This window comes from Zasmidium cellare, assembly GCF_010093935.1.
Source record: "Zasmidium cellare ATCC 36951 unplaced genomic scaffold M409scaffold_6, whole genome shotgun sequence".
Lineage (NCBI taxonomy): Eukaryota > Fungi > Ascomycota > Dothideomycetes > Mycosphaerellales > Mycosphaerellaceae > Zasmidium > Zasmidium cellare.
Window position 1 is genome coordinate 118,180 of NW_022986950.1, and position 16,885 is coordinate 135,064.

At 54.2% G+C, this 16,885-nt stretch overlaps 5 protein-coding genes across 5 annotated transcripts; 2 read left to right on the forward strand and 3 right to left on the reverse strand.

The window, feature by feature from the left end:
- Window positions 1–152: 152 nt before the first annotated feature.
- On the reverse strand, window positions 153–1,946 carry M409DRAFT_63836 (uncharacterized protein; the record flags this gene model as incomplete). Its single annotated transcript, XM_033815794.1, has 2 exons — window positions 153–1,060; window positions 1,127–1,946. The coding sequence occupies 2 exons, from the start codon at window positions 1,944–1,946 to the stop codon at window positions 153–155; spliced, it is 1,728 nt and encodes a 575-aa protein (XP_033671656.1).
- A 928-nt stretch (window positions 1,947–2,874) lies between these two features.
- M409DRAFT_63837 (uncharacterized protein) lies at window positions 2,875–4,911 on the reverse strand (the record flags this gene model as incomplete). Its single annotated transcript, XM_033815795.1, has 7 exons — window positions 2,875–3,175; window positions 3,232–3,422; window positions 3,472–3,837; window positions 3,888–4,085; window positions 4,137–4,440; window positions 4,492–4,654; window positions 4,704–4,911. The coding sequence occupies 7 exons, from the start codon at window positions 4,909–4,911 to the stop codon at window positions 2,875–2,877; spliced, it is 1,731 nt and encodes a 576-aa protein (XP_033671657.1).
- Window positions 4,912–7,288: 2,377 nt separating this feature from the next.
- On the forward strand, window positions 7,289–8,038 carry M409DRAFT_18742 (uncharacterized protein; the record flags this gene model as incomplete). Its single annotated transcript, XM_033804627.1, has 1 exon — window positions 7,289–8,038. The coding sequence occupies one exon, from the start codon at window positions 7,289–7,291 to the stop codon at window positions 8,036–8,038; it is 750 nt and encodes a 249-aa protein (XP_033671658.1).
- Window positions 8,039–8,338: 300 nt separating this feature from the next.
- M409DRAFT_18743 (uncharacterized protein) lies at window positions 8,339–9,259 on the reverse strand (the record flags this gene model as incomplete). The annotated part of the gene is made up of 1 exon (XM_033804628.1): window positions 8,339–9,259. One exon carries the CDS (start codon window positions 9,257–9,259, stop codon window positions 8,339–8,341), a length of 921 nt encoding a protein of 306 aa, XP_033671659.1.
- A 338-nt stretch (window positions 9,260–9,597) lies between these two features.
- M409DRAFT_18744 (uncharacterized protein) lies at window positions 9,598–11,513 on the forward strand (the record flags this gene model as incomplete). Its single annotated transcript, XM_033804629.1, has 2 exons — window positions 9,598–9,694; window positions 9,748–11,513. The coding sequence occupies 2 exons, from the start codon at window positions 9,598–9,600 to the stop codon at window positions 11,511–11,513; spliced, it is 1,863 nt and encodes a 620-aa protein (XP_033671660.1).
- Window positions 11,514–16,885: the final 5,372 nt, after the last annotated feature.

The following is a 16,885-nucleotide window of genomic DNA, read 5'->3' on the forward strand; positions in this document are numbered from 1 at the left end:
GCATTTGCGGGAGGCCCGTTCTTGTCAGGGCGCGGAGTTGAAAATGTTTCACTCTGTTTGAGATTGTACTATCTACTAACTAGCAAGGTACATGTATTCAAGGACCAAATCGTTGCCGCGCAAGCATCAAGACGCCGACTCCTTTAGCCTTGCTACACGAAGCATTCAAGCCATTTCTGATAAACCCCCAGGAGTTGTTCCCAAAACAAAACCGCCAACGAGCCCGCAAAGATCGGAACGGAAACTGCAAACCACACATAAATGCCCAGCCTCGGACCGTTATCACTCACGAGCTCCATGAAGTTCATCCCGAAAAAAGATGTCGTGAACGACAACGGCACGAAGAAAAACGCCAACAAGGTAAGCCTCGAAAGCGCAGCCCCTTGCCGCAGTCCCCTTTGCGCTTCCTCCAGCATCGCTTGGTTGATCGTCAGGTTGCTCATATCCACGCACTGCGCACGCAGATTCTCGGCTCGCGTTTTCAAATGCTTGAAATTCTCCAGCAAGTCGTCCGCGACGGCATCCACGGTCGCCGACTGGGTCGGGTCTGTGGCCTGGGGCCACTTCAAGCGTGCCCTGGATTCGATAAGCGTGACGAGGGCCTTTTGCTTCTCGATATGTGCCTCTAGGACATCTTTGAAGACCTGGAGATTGGCCAGGGACGCCTGCATCTTGCGGATCGGGAGGTTGCGTTCTTGTTCGATGGTCGAAGCGAGGAGGTTGAGGAATTGGTTCTCGGAGAAGGCTGAGAATGCGAAGATCTCGGAGAGGGCGTAGAAGGCGTCGACGCGGATGATCGCTTGGTCTAGTGTCTGGCCGTACATGTCTGGCAGCAGCATCGCGCTTTGGGCAGACGCTACACCTGCGCTGTACACCGAGGACGGCTGGCTAGGACGTCGTGCGGTACCGATACGATCTTCGCGTTTCATGGCCATTTTCTCCCGGAACTGGAACACGGGAAGCAGGTTGTACCTCGCGAGATGGGAGAGTTCCGACACCTTCAGCCACTGGCACAGTTGGCTGTCGAGCTTCTCAGTCCCGCAGTCGAGCCAGATGACGGCTGTTCGAGAAGAAGGAATACATTAGCTGCGAGCAAACGATCGTTGGACAACTAGTCAGTACTCACCAACCCACCCTCCACGCTTCCGCACAACACAGATGGAAACCTCTTGCTCCAGAGAAAAGTACCGCTTGTTATGCAGCATCAGCTTCCGCACGATCGACTGTCCGCCGCGATCGTTCTTGTCGAGGTTCTGCAGGTGCATATTGATTCTCATACTTGTGTCCTTTCGATCTTGCACCATGTCCGCCCCACCGAGCTGTTCCTGATGCTCGCCTCCATCCCGGATCCCATTCGTCATGAGAGGAAGACGAACGCAGTTTGTGAAGATTGTGGGGAGACCCGGGATATCGAATTGTTCGTACGGCTGCAAGAACCTCAGATGCTGGCGAATATACTCTGGATCCACGCGGTATGTTGATCCGATGGTGTTCAGCCACTCGGGGGGTGCCAGACCTCGCATGAACAACAACTGCGCACACCCCGATCCAACAACTTCATGGCGCTGCTCGAACGCCTCCCACCCATCCCGATGTGCAGCGAACCGACCGACAGTGGGTACTCCCGATGGAGAATAATAGTACGTGGTGAGAAACGCCCCGTCTTCATCATCTTGCGGCCCCGTCACGAAAACGTTTTCGTTCCCCGTTGCGGCGAAGGAACGATTGCCGGCCGCGAGCGACTCGTACGGACGACTTAGGAACTCCGCCAGTCGCTGGTAGTTCTGGCCCGGGTACAGCGAATCTCGATGCGTCTTCTGGGCGTGCTTCAGGACGGTGTGTGCGAAGGTCTGGGCCGTTGCTACGTGCTGGTGTTGAGATGGCTCGGATTGCGCGACCGACTCGTCCACGCTCCCGTGGCGGGAGTGTAACAAGCCGGAAGGCATTGTCGACCGGCCGCGAGTTTCGATATCATTTGACTGACTTCAGCTCCGCACAGGATCAGAGAGAGTGCAACCCGCTTGTTGAAGTTTGCCGAAGAACCTTGCTCTCAGTACCGGAGGAGAAGTGAAGGTCAGCGGCATCTCAGACACTTCTCTCTGTATTTTTGATTTGACTCATCTACCCTCCGTCTCGCCTTTTGAATCAGGTGTCGCCTGTCATCCTCTCTCTCGCCTGCTGCTGAAAGCCTCGCGGGTTCTGACGCGTAACGTACTGAGCAGCGGAGGCAGCCTCCTCGCGTGCGGCTGACCACGCCTTCGACGACATTTGACAGGGCGACGCCCTCTGCGGGCGCGAAAGCGCTCTCGCAGTTGGCGGCCTTGCTGGGGGCGAAGTTGATGCTTGTTCTTAGGACGAGCTTGGCAGGGGTCAGATCCGCTGCGCGCAAGCGAGCGCCACGCCTTCTGGACTTTCGGATAGAAACGTGCGGACGGTTGATAGGCCCGTCGCTCGGGAGCCCAACGAAGGAAGACAAGGCAAAGTCCGTGGAGTAGGTTGAATTTCAAGGCGGAAGGATTAAGGCAATACTGTCAGGCGAACCGCTGCGTAGTTGGCGGTGGCGGACCGCGACAAGGTCCGGTGGCTCCCATGCAGACACGTCGTAGGACTATAGCGAGCCCGATCGCCTGATCGATCCATCGCGATCCTCCAGAGCCTCAAGCTCTCTTCGAGTGTTGTATGCAGCTTGACGTCTTGTGTTCTGGGCAAAAGCCACTGGGCGTTCATACAGTACGCCCCACGGACCGCCTTCTCAGCCTCCCGACCAAGTACCACATCAAAACAGAGTCAGGTATTACGTAGCATGCTTTATAAATCTATCCGATCTACACAACGCTGTCAACCTAGAACTCCCTAGAGCACTCGCATCCTTCATCAATACCCTTCCTCATCAGCCTCGGGAATCAATCGATCACGCTCAGTCGCCTCCCGCAGCTTGGTCTGCTTCACGTGGTACTTGCGGTCTTGGTACCAGACGAACAACACGAGAGCAGTGCCAAAGATGAAACCCAGCGTGGCCAGAATGACATTGATTGGGATCGGGTTGTCGTGGAAGACATCATGGTTCGCGGCATCGATGAGTGGCTGAGACAGGTTCACCAAGCCGGACAGGCAGATGATGGTGCCGTAGACTCGACCGAAAGTCGCAAAGCCGAATACTTTTGCTGCGTAGTCACTGGATGAGAATGTTAGGAGGCTTCTTGCTGAAAGTGGTTTGCAGAGTCGACTTACGACATGGCTGAGTAGTATAGGGGTCGGAGAAGAACGAAAAGCACGACATTGGCATATGCGGCCCACAACGTGGGAATTGACCCAAGAATGCCGACCGCCGTGATCAATGCGATAAGAATCGTCAGCATCATGGCAGTGCTCACATGGTCAAGGAGAAGACCGATGAAAGGGGTCGCAGCAACTCCGCCAACCTACGAACGTTAGCAAGATTTCACATCACTGCTTTGGAGTCTTGCTTACTGGAAGTGCAATGTCGAAGAAGTCGTTGACCTTTCTCGCAGCTCTCGCCGATCCCAGCATGTACTCATACTGAGATCGCACTGTGGCAATAAAGAAGTTCATGCGAAGCATTTGCAGAACAGTCAACAGCACGATGAAGATGAACCAAGGAGACAGCATCTGTTCGCGTGGAGACTTCCCATGAAGGATGCCCCAAACACCGCTCACCGCATGTCGTTCTTCTTCTTTGATTTCACGAGCCTGTCGCTCTTTGGCGTCACCGAGAACCTCGTCTAACAGATGAAGATTCTCCTCGCGATGCTCAGCTCTCTCTGCGCGGCGGCGACGAGTTTCGCCATCGCTGAGATCTTCGTCCGAGTCGTGGACCTACAATTGTTAGCTTTCCTTCAAGGTGGGAGTGATCTCAAGCGGCTCACATCTCGTGTGGTATCTTCGTTCTTTTCGATCTTCTCTTCCAATTGCGGGACTGTCTTGTAGCCTTCCTTATTCATGACGGCATACTGGCAGATTAGGATAGCGGCTGGGACAGCTACATAGCCATAGAAGAACTTCTGCGGCGTGAAAGAGCCATTAGATGATTCATAGGCCAACCGAAAGAAGAGGAACACGGCAGCCTGCAAATTTATTAGCTACGACTCTAGCATCAGAGACATTGAGCGACCTACCGACGCATCGAACGCTCCGGTCACCATGGCCACGATGGTGCCAGAATATTTGGGGAAGGCGTTCGCAACTTGGAAGGCAGGAACGAATATGAAAGTACCTCCAAGACTAAGGAAGATGTTTCCAGCAATGAATCCGTCAAATTCTGGGATCCGGAACGCAGTCGCCATCAAGACGCTTCCAATAGCGAGGCAGATAGCTCCAATAGTCGCTGCAAAACGTGGGCCATATCTATCGAGCAGAGTACCCACTGGAAGTGCTGAAAAGTTGCAAGTCGTAGAGGCTATCGCAAAGAATAGATTGAGTCTGGTCGAGGTCAGTCGATGGTTCATTGCTCGACTTGTATGGAGAACTCACCTCAGATCCTGCTCGTAGCATAGCTCAACGCCTGCTTCGAGCTCTTCTGCGGAACAATGTTCTCGATAAACGCCTTGGTCCACAAGAACAGGCTTCAACGCTGCAAATCCAAACACGATGCCCGATGCTACCCAACAAGAGACAATCGTTATGACAACCTGGGCTAGATCGAGTCAGCAACGGACGCTTCTGGTTTCCTCTGCTCTACATACCAAGACGACGAGCAACCGAGACCTTATACTGGGTCACTCCTCCCGTTGGTGCTGTCGCTTGTGAGTCCTCGGCTGGACGTGGAATGGCATCGTAGCTAATCACACGACGAAGTGAGTGACCCGTAGCGTGGCCGATATCCTTCGCATCAACTTCGGGGGGTCTCAGATCGCTTCCATCGATTGAAGTGACTCTTTGGAGCAGAGACATGGAGATCTCTCTTTTCGCTCTTCGTTTGCCAATTCACCTGTTGAAAGGTCTTCTTGACAGCAAACAGAAAAAAATTCAAGGCGAAGATGGGTCGTGAGATGGAGAAGGGAAGAAGAGCATTGATCGGGCGGCGGCAAGAGCACGCACCGCAAGCGAACGACCGGGATGTGCTTCGAAGTTTCCCGTAACCGCACACAAAACCCATGCAAGGATGATGTGAGTCTCGTCCGACGACAACGATTTCCACCTTCGACCCCGATATCTGCCAGGATCTCCGCCAGAACACCTGTGATCGCTTATCTGGCATCTGGCATTACACACGAATGGCGTTGAATTCAACATTTTCTTCGATTGTCGTACAAGAAACACAGCAGTATCATCAGGACTCCTCGGCACGTCTCGGTCTTGGGCCATCGGCTAGCGCCTCCGACTTTGCAAATTCATCCTTCCTATTTGGGTGAAAATGTCCCTTAGCCCGCCTCTTCAGCTCGACAATACCGCCAAATATGCTTCGAGGCTATGCTAGCTTCAACTGCTCGACCCGCTGCGAGAAGAGGTCACATGGACACTCACTATATATGCCGCACGCCCCTGCTGCTGGAGTACCGCGTCCTGGATGCGACTTTGCGGGAGGTTGCAGCAGCTTTATCAGCGTTCGGTCGTGCATGGGAGCGAGTCTCTCAGGCACGATCAGCGGTCAACGATACGGAGTGTCGCAGAGAGTTAGCTATGAAATACATCAGCTCGTCGCTGTGGTGTTGATGAAGCAGCAAAACGACTTTTACATGCGACCCCAAGGGCATCTCTCAGATCGAATGATTCACGATCCACGCGAGTTCTCCACGAGATAGCAGCTCATCTATACTTCAGTGGTACGAGCTGTCGTAAAGCTATACACTGCTTCACACGTTACCTATCACTGGCAAATGACACTCTGCGACCTTGCATTTGACTTAAATTGTCTGCTTCGATGACACGACAACGGCCTTTACATTGTGTTGATGGATGCGCTGGACGCCCGAATAGAAGCCGGATTTCGTGGCACTGGTCAATCGATGGAAGTCTTGTCGGACGTTGTGTCTTCGCAACATTTTCTCTACATCGTTTTCTCGTCGTATCGGATGGATTCAACCACCAACTCGTCATGGCCGACACTGTCAAACGGACGATTCCTTGGTTGATCGATTGGGCCAATGCAATTTCATCTTAAAGCAAGAGCGTCGTTTCTCTGTCTCCAGGGAATGTTCAGATCGGAACAAAGAAGTGACATCAGCAAAGTGTCGTGAAGCTCGAATCGTATCCAACTTGAACAGCAGCACCAAGGTCACAGACGATCGTCCAACGAGCACGCAGGTAAATATAAGAGAGCACCCTAGCACCCTAGCACCACAAGCTCCTTCCTCTTTGAAAGTAAAATCGAGCTAGAACGGCATCGTGGCCCTCGCGTGCCCCTAACATCAGAGTTCGAGCTGCGTGAGTATCTTCCACGAATCCGCAATGAAAACGACTTCCTCAAACGCCGGACTTGCGCACCGCCAACGGGTGTCGCTGTTTCGAAATTCGACCTCGTTTCTTAACTTCAGCTTCATCGATTCGTATCTTCTTCCGTACAATCATCGCAACATCAACATCCTTCATCCGTCCGAGATCTAGAAGAGGCACTTCGAATTCCCGATCGATCACGCGCCCAACTTCCCATCGCATCATCACCTTCTAGCCTCCCTTTGGTCGATTCGTCGTTTCCAAGTGCTACACGCGTCCAGCTAACGCGTGCATCCCTGTCCTCCCGAGCGGATGACTACCGACAGCCAAGTCCCGTCCCGAGTAGGCGAACGACTCCCATCTCCCATTCCCTGCAAAAGGCTGCTCGTGCACAGCTACCTTATTACAAACGCAGGCTGAAGCTTTCATTGATTGTGCCTTTTCAGGACATGAGGCTCAAAGTCGATGACCCCGTCCTGCACAAAAGGGGACTTTGCTGTTGCCCAGTTTAAACGATGCACCACCATCCCAGCGCACTCACGTCCAAGACATCGGTAGATAGCCGGGTCTGTCTTGCAAATGTGCCCTGGGCGCAATGGGCAAGATTAGCATGTCTGTTAGTGAGCCAGGCCGTCTCGTGCCTTGCCTGGCAAATGAGACAGGCCATGGGTTCGTCTTTTCTTGGAAAGGAAAAGAACCCAAGCAACACTCCAAAACATCTCTTCTGTTTTCGTTCCTTCCCCGTTTGCGAAATACGACCCCACCGCCGCCAGAGACCAGACCGCCCGGTGTGTGAGGTACATCTCGCTCACCACCACATCCCAACCCATTTCTACTGTGCTGAACCTTACCTGCTGTTCGCCCCTCGCAAGGTCCTTCGTGAGAGGAGAGTGCGATGGACCGCTTTTACAGCGACAAAGACTCAGTCATCGAAGCCCTCCCGCCGCGGCGTCCAGAGCCTCCGCCACTAGTACACACATTGTACGAAGAACTCACTGGAACTTGGCAATATGTCGTCGCCGATCCCGTCTCGCGGCACAGCGTCATCATAGACCCTCACCTCGACTCCACCGCTTCCACCGCCAGCACCGAGATCTCCACCATCGCTGCCGACCGTGTTCTCAATGTCGTTCACCAGAATCGATACATAGTCGATCGCATCATCCACACGCATGAGCCACGCGACCATCCTTCCTCAGCTTGGTATATCCGCACCCAGATTCTGCAAACCACTGGCCAGGCGCCGCAGGTCAGCATTGGGAAGAAGATGGCAGCTGTGCAGCGAGTGTTCAAGCGCAAGTACAGCATGAACGATGGCTCGCAATGGAGAACGGACTTTGAGCACACCTTTTCCGACGGGCAGATGTTCCCGATCGGAAATGTCACTGCGCGAGTGTTGCATCTGAATGGTGGAAATCTGGCGTTTGTCATCGGACAGCATGTCTTCGCTGGAACTTCGAGATTCGACCTCGAAGTGCGCAATCGCCATAACGCATTGGTGGGCGACCTGAGCAAGTACAACGTCTATACGGCGTACGACAGCCCACCAGCGAGGACCGCGAAACTGGTGCCGATCCAGGAACCGAGTGAGAGAAGTCGAAATCCGGTCAAGAAGCTGGTGATCCGGTATGCTGCGGAGCATTGAGCGAACCACGATACTGTGACGGCCGACTTGCTTTGAGAGTTTTTACGTTGTATTCGAGATACCCTGAATGTTTGGGATGATTTTGGAGCTGAGCGTGGTGTTTCGATTGCATATTTGGCGGTGGTTCTGTATCATAATTGTTAGAGCTAGACTGTCATCAGGGCGGCGTTTAATGTAATTATGGGTAGACACATACGTGATGGGTTTGCTACTGTCAATTACCAATGAATCTTTGCGTGTGCGAACACGGTGTTTGTTGGTTTGGGAAGTAATCGTAGATTTCATGCGTTGTAATAATCCTCAATCGTCGTCCTCATCTGAAGAGTATGCGCCTAGACCAAGGCCAGCCGTTGGTGCAGCAGGTGTGGCTATCACGACCGGTGACTGCGCTTTCACAGGCGCTGGTGCAACTTGAGTGGTCGCCTCTGCAGTCGCCTTCTTGATGCCGAGCAATGATGCTGTGTCTTTCTTTTTCTTCAGTTGCCGTTGGAAGGTCGGAAGAGCAGGCGGCGGCATCGCTGCTCTGTCCTGCGCCTGGCTGTCGACTTCGCCGTCTTCATCCTCCTCGCCTAGCCGTCGCACCTTCTCACCCGTCCCACTTTGGAAGGCCAGCCTTGCTTGCTCCTCGATCTCTTTCTCCAATCGCTCCGCATCCTCGTCGACTTGCTGTGGTGCGTCTACTACCGTTGCGCCTTCCTTCATGGCTCTCTCTCGAGCAGCATTCCGATGCCGCACATCATCCAAAGCATCTGCGATAGCCATCTCCGTCTTGGCATCCACGGTCTTCTTCTCCAGCTCCTTCATAGCATCCCGCTCTTCCTCTTCCCTCTCCAACCGATCCAGCCTCTCCTCCTCCGTCTCCTCAGCAAGCTTCGCCTCTCTCCACGGCTCGAAATTCCGCTTCGCTCCCTTCTCGCACGTATAGTCCATGTTCTTCGGGTCGGTCTTGAAGGTGATCTCCGCCGAGCAGCGGGTACAGCGAATGTAGAAGCGAAAGATGGTGATCGCATAGTATTTCTCGTCCGTGGTCTCTTTCCTAGCGTTGAACTTGCGCCCTTTGTATATGAACTCTCCGCAGGTTGTGCATTTCATGCTGAAGGGTGCCATGAGGCGGACGGTTTGCTGCTTCGGGCCTGTCTGCTTGGGACCTCGACGGCGTTCGATTTTGGAGGGGTCGAAGTCCGGTGGATAGTACTTGGTGAGGACCTTTCGCTCAGACATGTTGGCGGTGTTGTTTGAGTGTGGTGATAATGTTGTCGCGAGCTTGTGCTGTCGTCGGGGTTGGCCTTCGCAAAGTGAGTCGCAGATTCGTGAAGTCGCTCTTCACGCCGGGTGTGGCGCTGGCCAAAGCCGAGCGGAGGCAGGTCCGGTGGAATCCCCGCCAACATGTGACAGCGTAAACAAAGGCTCGAAGTTGCAGACGCGACTTGGACTCCTGCAGGTACGTTCGACTCGGAAATGGCTCGCCCGCCGGCCACTTACTTACTGTCAGCAGGCACGAGCAGTTGCAGTCTTCACCAAGCAGCCTTTTACCGACAATCCTATGACTTGGGCTGACCATGGAGACGTTTCTGCGCAATTGGCGCCAGAACGCCCTCGATAGACACCAGTACGATTCCGCCATCTTCGTTGGCGACAAGCTGTTGGCCTTGACCAGTGAGTTGATCCTCATTATACCAAGAAACCACCAAACTGACTGTGATGTACAGACTCGGACCAGGACGCATTCGCTCTCGCCCAGACTCATTTTGCAGCCAGCAACTACACTCGCGCATTAGCTTTCGTCTCTCGATCAGACCTCATACATCGGAAGCCTGCAGCACGATACTTAGCAGCGCACTGCTATATCAAGCAGAACAGGCATGAAGATGCACTGGCGATTCTTGGAGAGAAGAATCCAATACATTTGGCAACAACTACGGACGCTGCACGGCGGAAATTGCAACATATGAGCAATGGCTTGTCGAGCAAGCAGCAGGGCAAGTCTAGACTCCCAAGTCGGACGGAGAGGGTGGATCGTAGTGAAGAGCGAGGAGGAGAAGATGCTGCAAACCTGAAATACGAAGCAGGCATGTGCTACCTGCGAGGACTCTGCTATGCCAAGCAAAACGCCTTCGACCGAGCAAAGGAGTGCTACAAAGACGCCGTACGGATAGACGTGCAATGCTTCGAGGCCTTCGATCAGCTGGTCAAGAATTCTCTCATGAGTCCGGGTGAAGAATGGGACTTCTTGGATAGCCTCAACTTCGACACAATTCAACCAGAACCCTCTGAAACAGCATCGCCAGAAGCAGCCGACTTTACGCGGAATCTGTACACGACACGACTGTCAAAGTATGCGCGACCAGACGCCTTTCAAACTTCGATCGAGACTTTGTCGACACACTACCGGCTATCGCAAAACCCGGATATCTTGCTCGCGAAAGCTGAGCAGCATTTTACTGATTCGCGGTTCCAACAAGCCGTCGATCTCACAAATCAGATCCTCGAAGCAGATCCCTATAACTTCGCGGCTATACCACTACATCTGGCACTGCTCAGTCAGCTGAACCACACGCATGCATTGTTCTCACTTTCACACGATCTGGCCGATACGCATCCAAATGAGCCTTGCACTTGGCTGGCAGTTGGTACCTACTATCTAGCCACAAATCGGATACCAGAGGCACGATCATACTTCTCAAAGGCCAGTTTGATGGATCCACATTTCGGCGCAGCTTGGATCGGCTTCGCGCATACCTTTGCAGCTGAAGGAGAGAGTGATCAAGCAATTGCAGCATACAGCACAGCAGCACGGCTGTTCCAAGGTACTCATCTCCCGCAGCTCTTCCTCGGCATGCAGGAGATAGCACTTGGCAATCTGACCATTGCGAGAGAATATCTAACAGCAGCATTCCAACTCTGCGATAGAGATCCACTACTCATCAATGAGATTGGCGTTATTGCATACATGGAAGAGAGCTACGAGAGCGCAGCTAGGCACTTCGACCTCGCGCTCCAAATCGCTGCTAGCAACAACGCACCTCCTACCCAGTACACCAGCACCCGACTCAACCTGGCGCATGCGCTGCGTAAAGCGGGAGACTTCGAGAGGTCGCTAGAAGAGTTTGACGAGGTCATACGTCAAGGCATGCGAGAAGCAGGTGTGTTTGCGTCCAAGGGCCTCGTTCTGCTGGAGTTAGATCGGGCCTTCGATGCGACCGTAGCGTTGCATGAAGCACTCGCTATCAGTCCACAAGACCCGATAGCCAGCGACTTGCTCGGTCGGGCGCTCTCACAGCTTGAGAATGTCGGTGTTTTGGGCGGTGCGGACGAAGAAGAGCTGGACAGTCGCCTGGAAGCCAACCTGTCGCAGATCAGAAGCTCCCGAGGTGCTCCCCAGCGGCGGCGCGCGATTCGACAACCTGGAGACGACATGGATCTGGATGGTGTGAGCGAAGGCGGTGAAGACGTGTATCAGCAGCATATACCTTAGCAAGGTAACGTGGTGACTAGATCTCACAACTTCGCTCCGCTCACACACAGCCAGCAAGGAACTGTTGTTGCGGTCGGAAGGGGGGCTTTCCAACCGGTCACTCGCGACATGCCCGTCGTTAGAGCCGATCGGGACGATGACGAGGTGATGGAAGAGCCGCAGACAGAGAACGGAGAAGGCGCGTTTGAGAGTGGCTACACTATCGAAGACGATAGTGATGGGGAAGAAGTTTTTGGATCTGCCGGTGTGCCATTGCGATCGTCGAGGTTTGATCCAAGCAGCACGTCGCGAGGGGCACTCAATATTGGGCCTTGATAATACGATCACCTGGATGTTTGGAATGAAGCCAGGCAACTTCCATTGTCATGAAGTTGACATTGGGTTGAGATCGACGAAGTGCTGTTGACCTCCTGGCTTGGCATCGCCGATGCTTTTGTGTCTCCTGACCTGGGCTATCCAGAGAATATATGACCTACGACCGTGGTTTATTCAACGACGAGAACTCCATCAGTAGAACAAGCAAGAATCCAATAGGTGCACTGGATTGACAGACCAGTCGGCCGCATGACATTTAGCCGCTCAGGTATGGCAGACCCACAGCCGGGCGGCTACATCCCAGTCTCAAGTTTCGACCACCTCGAAATACTTCAAAAGCCCAGAACTAATGTATACTAATGCCATTGAGCGGCACAGCAGCGCGTAGAAGACATCAATATGTAGTCGACCAACGCAGGTAGGTGGCAGAGCCATGCACATACGGCTTCCTTTTCTTTAACCTTTTTTCGCTTCAGCACTTACACGCCTGTGGCAGTCATGTACATACAGTCTCTACCCTTCTCAATTCTCATTCTGCATTCTTTTCTATGCTGCACCGCGAGCGGGCAGATCCATTGGACGAACAGCACTTCAAGACCTACGCGTACTTCCTCTATCGCCCTCCCTGGAGTGAACATCAGACCTCCCCTGAGCCTGCTCACCGGCTCCCGATATACCTCCTCATACACCGGCACGCCCGAATACAACTACTTCACCGCCATCGCCTCCTACGCCTCAACCACCTACGGCCCCGCCGTCTTCGACCACACGACTTTCCAATCCGTCTGCCCGTCCTCGCCACGCAGCTCCGCCCGACCATGCTACAGCACCTGCACGTCTTTCGCGAACGCCTGCCGGGAGCTGCATTCCTCGTGGAGCGGCAAGAATGCTGAGTTCCAGAGCTCGATGAACGCGGAGCATTTCGGCGGGACGTCGAGTCGGATTGGGGATTCGGTGTCGACGAAGACGGAGCGATTGTCGACGATTTGGAGTTATGATACCAGCTGGGCGACGTCGTTGACGACGGTGGATATTCTGGGGCAGTTTGGGGAGTCGGAGAAGGTGTATCCGACGAAGGTGGTTACTGTTGTTGATGGGGTGAGCACGACGGTGACTTCGACGGCGACGCAGGAGGGTGTGGAGGTCAAGACGGAGAGTCAGGCTTATGCGGCTGGTGGGACGGGGCATGTTGTGTCTGTCAAGACGCTGGATAACTACCTGCTTACTTCGACGGAGTATTACTCGTGGTCTTTCTCTGAGCCGAAGCCGCAGTGCTCGCCGACGACGTGGACAGATTGCCAGTTCAGAACCGATTGCGACAAGTGTACCATCTCTGGCGGGACGGTCAGGCTGCTGTACTTCCCTGTCAGCCGAACGACTTCTGGAGAGAGCCATACGACTAGTGCACCAGTGACGGCGCCCATGAGCAAGAGGGCTGAGCCTGAAACAGCAGTCTACGGCAACACGACCCTCACCTCGCCATCCGTGTACATCTCTTTCCACACAGCCTACGCGATGAACGCCTGCGGCACGCAGATCGGCCAGCGATACCCAGGTGCCATCCTCGCTCTGAACCGCAACTCCCTTTCCAGCGTCAACATGATCTGGGGCACCATGTACAGCTCGCAAGCTGCGGATCCCTTCGCTTCAGGATCACCCTACCTCATCGCCAGTTCTTTCAATCTCGCAGATATGCAATGGCCAGTGCCGGCCTCCGCGTACATGGCCCAGCCGAAATGCCAGGACGGCCCTTTCGGACGGTGCAGTGTCATTCTGGATGACTACAATCCTTTGTTGGAGGTTCCGGTGGAGGTCAGGGCGATGGATCCGGCGTGGAAGAGTTGTGAGCTGGATTGGCAGGGGCTGTATGACCCGCCGACGGCTCTGCAGCCTGCGGAGGCGGCGGCGAAGCCTACAATGAGTTCGGCTGTTGATGGAGGGTATACCAGTGCGAGTCCGCAGAGTACGCCGACTAGCCCACCGGTGGAGACTGCTATACCCAAGGCCACGATGGGATTCAGCGAGCCTGGGGCTAGTCAGGCAAGCAGCAGCGAGAAGGCTGAACAAGACCCAACAAGCGCAGTGGAGGAATCTGCGCCTTCAACAACGAGGCCGCACGATGGCAATGAGCCCCAATCGTCTGGAGACCCTGACGTGGTAACCAGCGAAGATTCAGGGCCTGTACCAACGACAGCTCAAGATCTCAGCAATGCTCCGTCGTCAGACAGCCCTGCAATAGCATTCAGCCAGGCTCCTCCAGCTGTGCCGACAACCAATCCAGAAGCCAACGACGATCCTACGAATGTTAGCGGCACACTGCAAACATCGTCCGGAGGAACCCGGGACAGTCTTGTAGCAGCTAGCAGCAACGCAGCGACTTCGTCAATAGGCGGAAGCGAACCTTCTCCGGCGCCCCAGGAGGGTGTAGATGTAGGCGGACACGTTGCCACAGGATCGAACAGTCCTACAGCTTCACAAGTCATCGAATCGACAATACCAACTCAAGCTCCGCAACAAGACGTGGATCCAGGCTCGGATGTCGATACTGGAACGAGCACTCCAGCCTCGCCCGCAGCATTCGACCCCACAGGCCCAACGCAAGTCCCACAAGAAGACGTGACTGTAGGGGGAGATACTAGCATTGCGCCGGATACTGCGAGTGCTCCAGCAATTGTCAATCCAACAAATTCAGCTCGAATAAGTCTAGAAGATCCCCAAGTCGTCGCCAGCGAGGCTGCAGACGAAGCGCCTTCAAGAACAGCAACACAACCACCAACAACCTCGAGCAAGGTAGGCACCGTGTTCCTCGACGGTACGGGAGGAGCCAACGTCATCTTCGATAGTAGCACCATCGCAGCAGGGCAGCTTTCCACTGAGGAAGGCGCCAACGGTCGTACCATGTTCATCGGAAGCGAGTCCGGCACAGTGCTCACGAGAACTTTGCTGTCATTACAGCCGAGTTCAGCTATAGCAGCACCGAGCCAAGGGGCTGGGGAACCAGATCCGAGCCAGACGCAGACCCCATTGGAGTCACGTCCTTTGATTGTTGCGATTGACAGCCAGACGCTGACGGAGGGAGGATCGGTTCAGACCGTATCAGGCCAAGTCGCCAGCTTGGCGTCGAATGCGATTGTCGTCGGTTCACAGACAATCAATGTTCCTCATATCCAGACAGGGACGCGGCACATCTCCGTGGCAGTGGGCAGCAGCTCGGCCTTGATAGGGATGACTGTCGTCGCTGGGGACGACATGGCATCTTCGACCGGTACTGGCCATTCAGGGGCAAAGGCGACAGCTTCGTCAGCAGACGCGGGAACAGTTCTTGCTTCGACTATACCACGTGCGGTCTTCACCTTTGGGACACATACTTACACCGCTATCAAGACGGCTGGCCCCAGTCAAGCTGTCGTAGACGGCAAGACACTTTCCGTAGGCGGCACGCAAGTCAGTCTTGAAGGCGGAAGCGTGAGCTTGAATACCGATGGCCAGCTGGAGATGCAGTCCAATGTACCGACGACGTCCGCCAGCGGTGTCAGTGTTGCCAACGCCGCAGCGATTACACTCGGTAGCACGACGTTGACAGCAGTGCATCCATCAGGGGCGGGCAAAGGTGTGGTGGAAGTCGACGGTACAACACTATCACCTGGTGGTTCTGGACTCGTCGTTGGCGACGCAACCGTCAGTGCGCTGTCGAGTGGAATTGTGACACTTGGCGATGGTGGAAGTGGAACAGTCACGTTGAGAAAGACCACTTTGACCAAGAGCACTGCAGAAGGCTCTGTGAGCAGCAGTCTGTCCAATGTTGAGCCGATCTCGCCCTCGGTGACTTCTGGAATCGGTCATGTACAGACGGCGGGACCGTCGCCGAGTTCGTCGACGTCTGGGTCAAGCAGGATTGTGGCCAGTTGGCGAGCTGTAGAGGCTCTCATGGTTGTATTTGCAGTTTTACTACCCATGTTCCATAATCTATAATGACGAAATCAGCAACGATGCTTTAATGCCAAAGTGAATCTCGAGCACATGCCAATTACTGTTGAAAGTTTATTTCTGAGAGCAAGGATGTCACGAGGGAGCCCGGTCAAACCTTCCGACTGTCTGGCACTTTTGCAACTGGACTTTATGCAACCTGGACTTCTCCATGGAGGAATGCATTTGCGTTTCAAGTTTGTCGGTCGAGGAGAACTCCAGAAAAGCTCCTATACAATGTGTGGGGACCTGTGGAGGATCGTCGGCAAGAACCAGATTATGTCGCAACACTGCATACGCAGCGCTTGTTAGGACTAATTGTTGACAGCCGTACCTGCAGGAACATGCAGGCACAATCCTAAAGGTCTGTCTTGGCTGCAGAGCAGACGAGGATGGATTGCTTGTGTCACCTTTCAATGCAGTCGTTGTCGTGAAGTCGTAACATGTGGTTGTCCACTCTTGCCGAGCCAACCTGGTAAGGCACGTTATCGCACACCGCGGTTCGGGAGGGGGAAGTGACGAGGGGACGCTGCCCAGCATCTTCCAGTTTCGATTCTCATGTTTGACAATCTGCATCTGCTTCACCCACACTCTGCGACACTCGTGAGATGCCAGACAAAACACTTGGACAGACCGACATCTCTGCCATGGCTCCTCGTCGTCGCGCAAACGATCTTGGTTTGCGGCATGCACGTGTCCGTGACGCAGGCAGACGAATACGCCGGCTGTGCAGACTGCAAATAAGAGAATAACCGACCATGACAGAGCGCGGGGACAGGCCGATTTTTGTTCAACCAAGACGCCGTCCGGGTAGCGCATTGCATGTCATTTCCCAGACCCATGTCCTCGAAGCAACACGAAGAAGAGCCGCGTGGTGGCTCGTCAACCGGAATTAAATAAAGAGCAGCTAAGCTTTCGAGGCGCATCGGGTATCGTCATGAATCCACTGACGCGGAGCGAGACGATGACAGCCATGTGCGGCAGAGCGGCATCCTCTCCTTTCTGTAGACGCTGTGATTCGTGAATGCTGGGCAAAATGGAGATCTAAATGCCGGCCGTTTGATAGCCAAGATGATCCCAACTCGCGATAC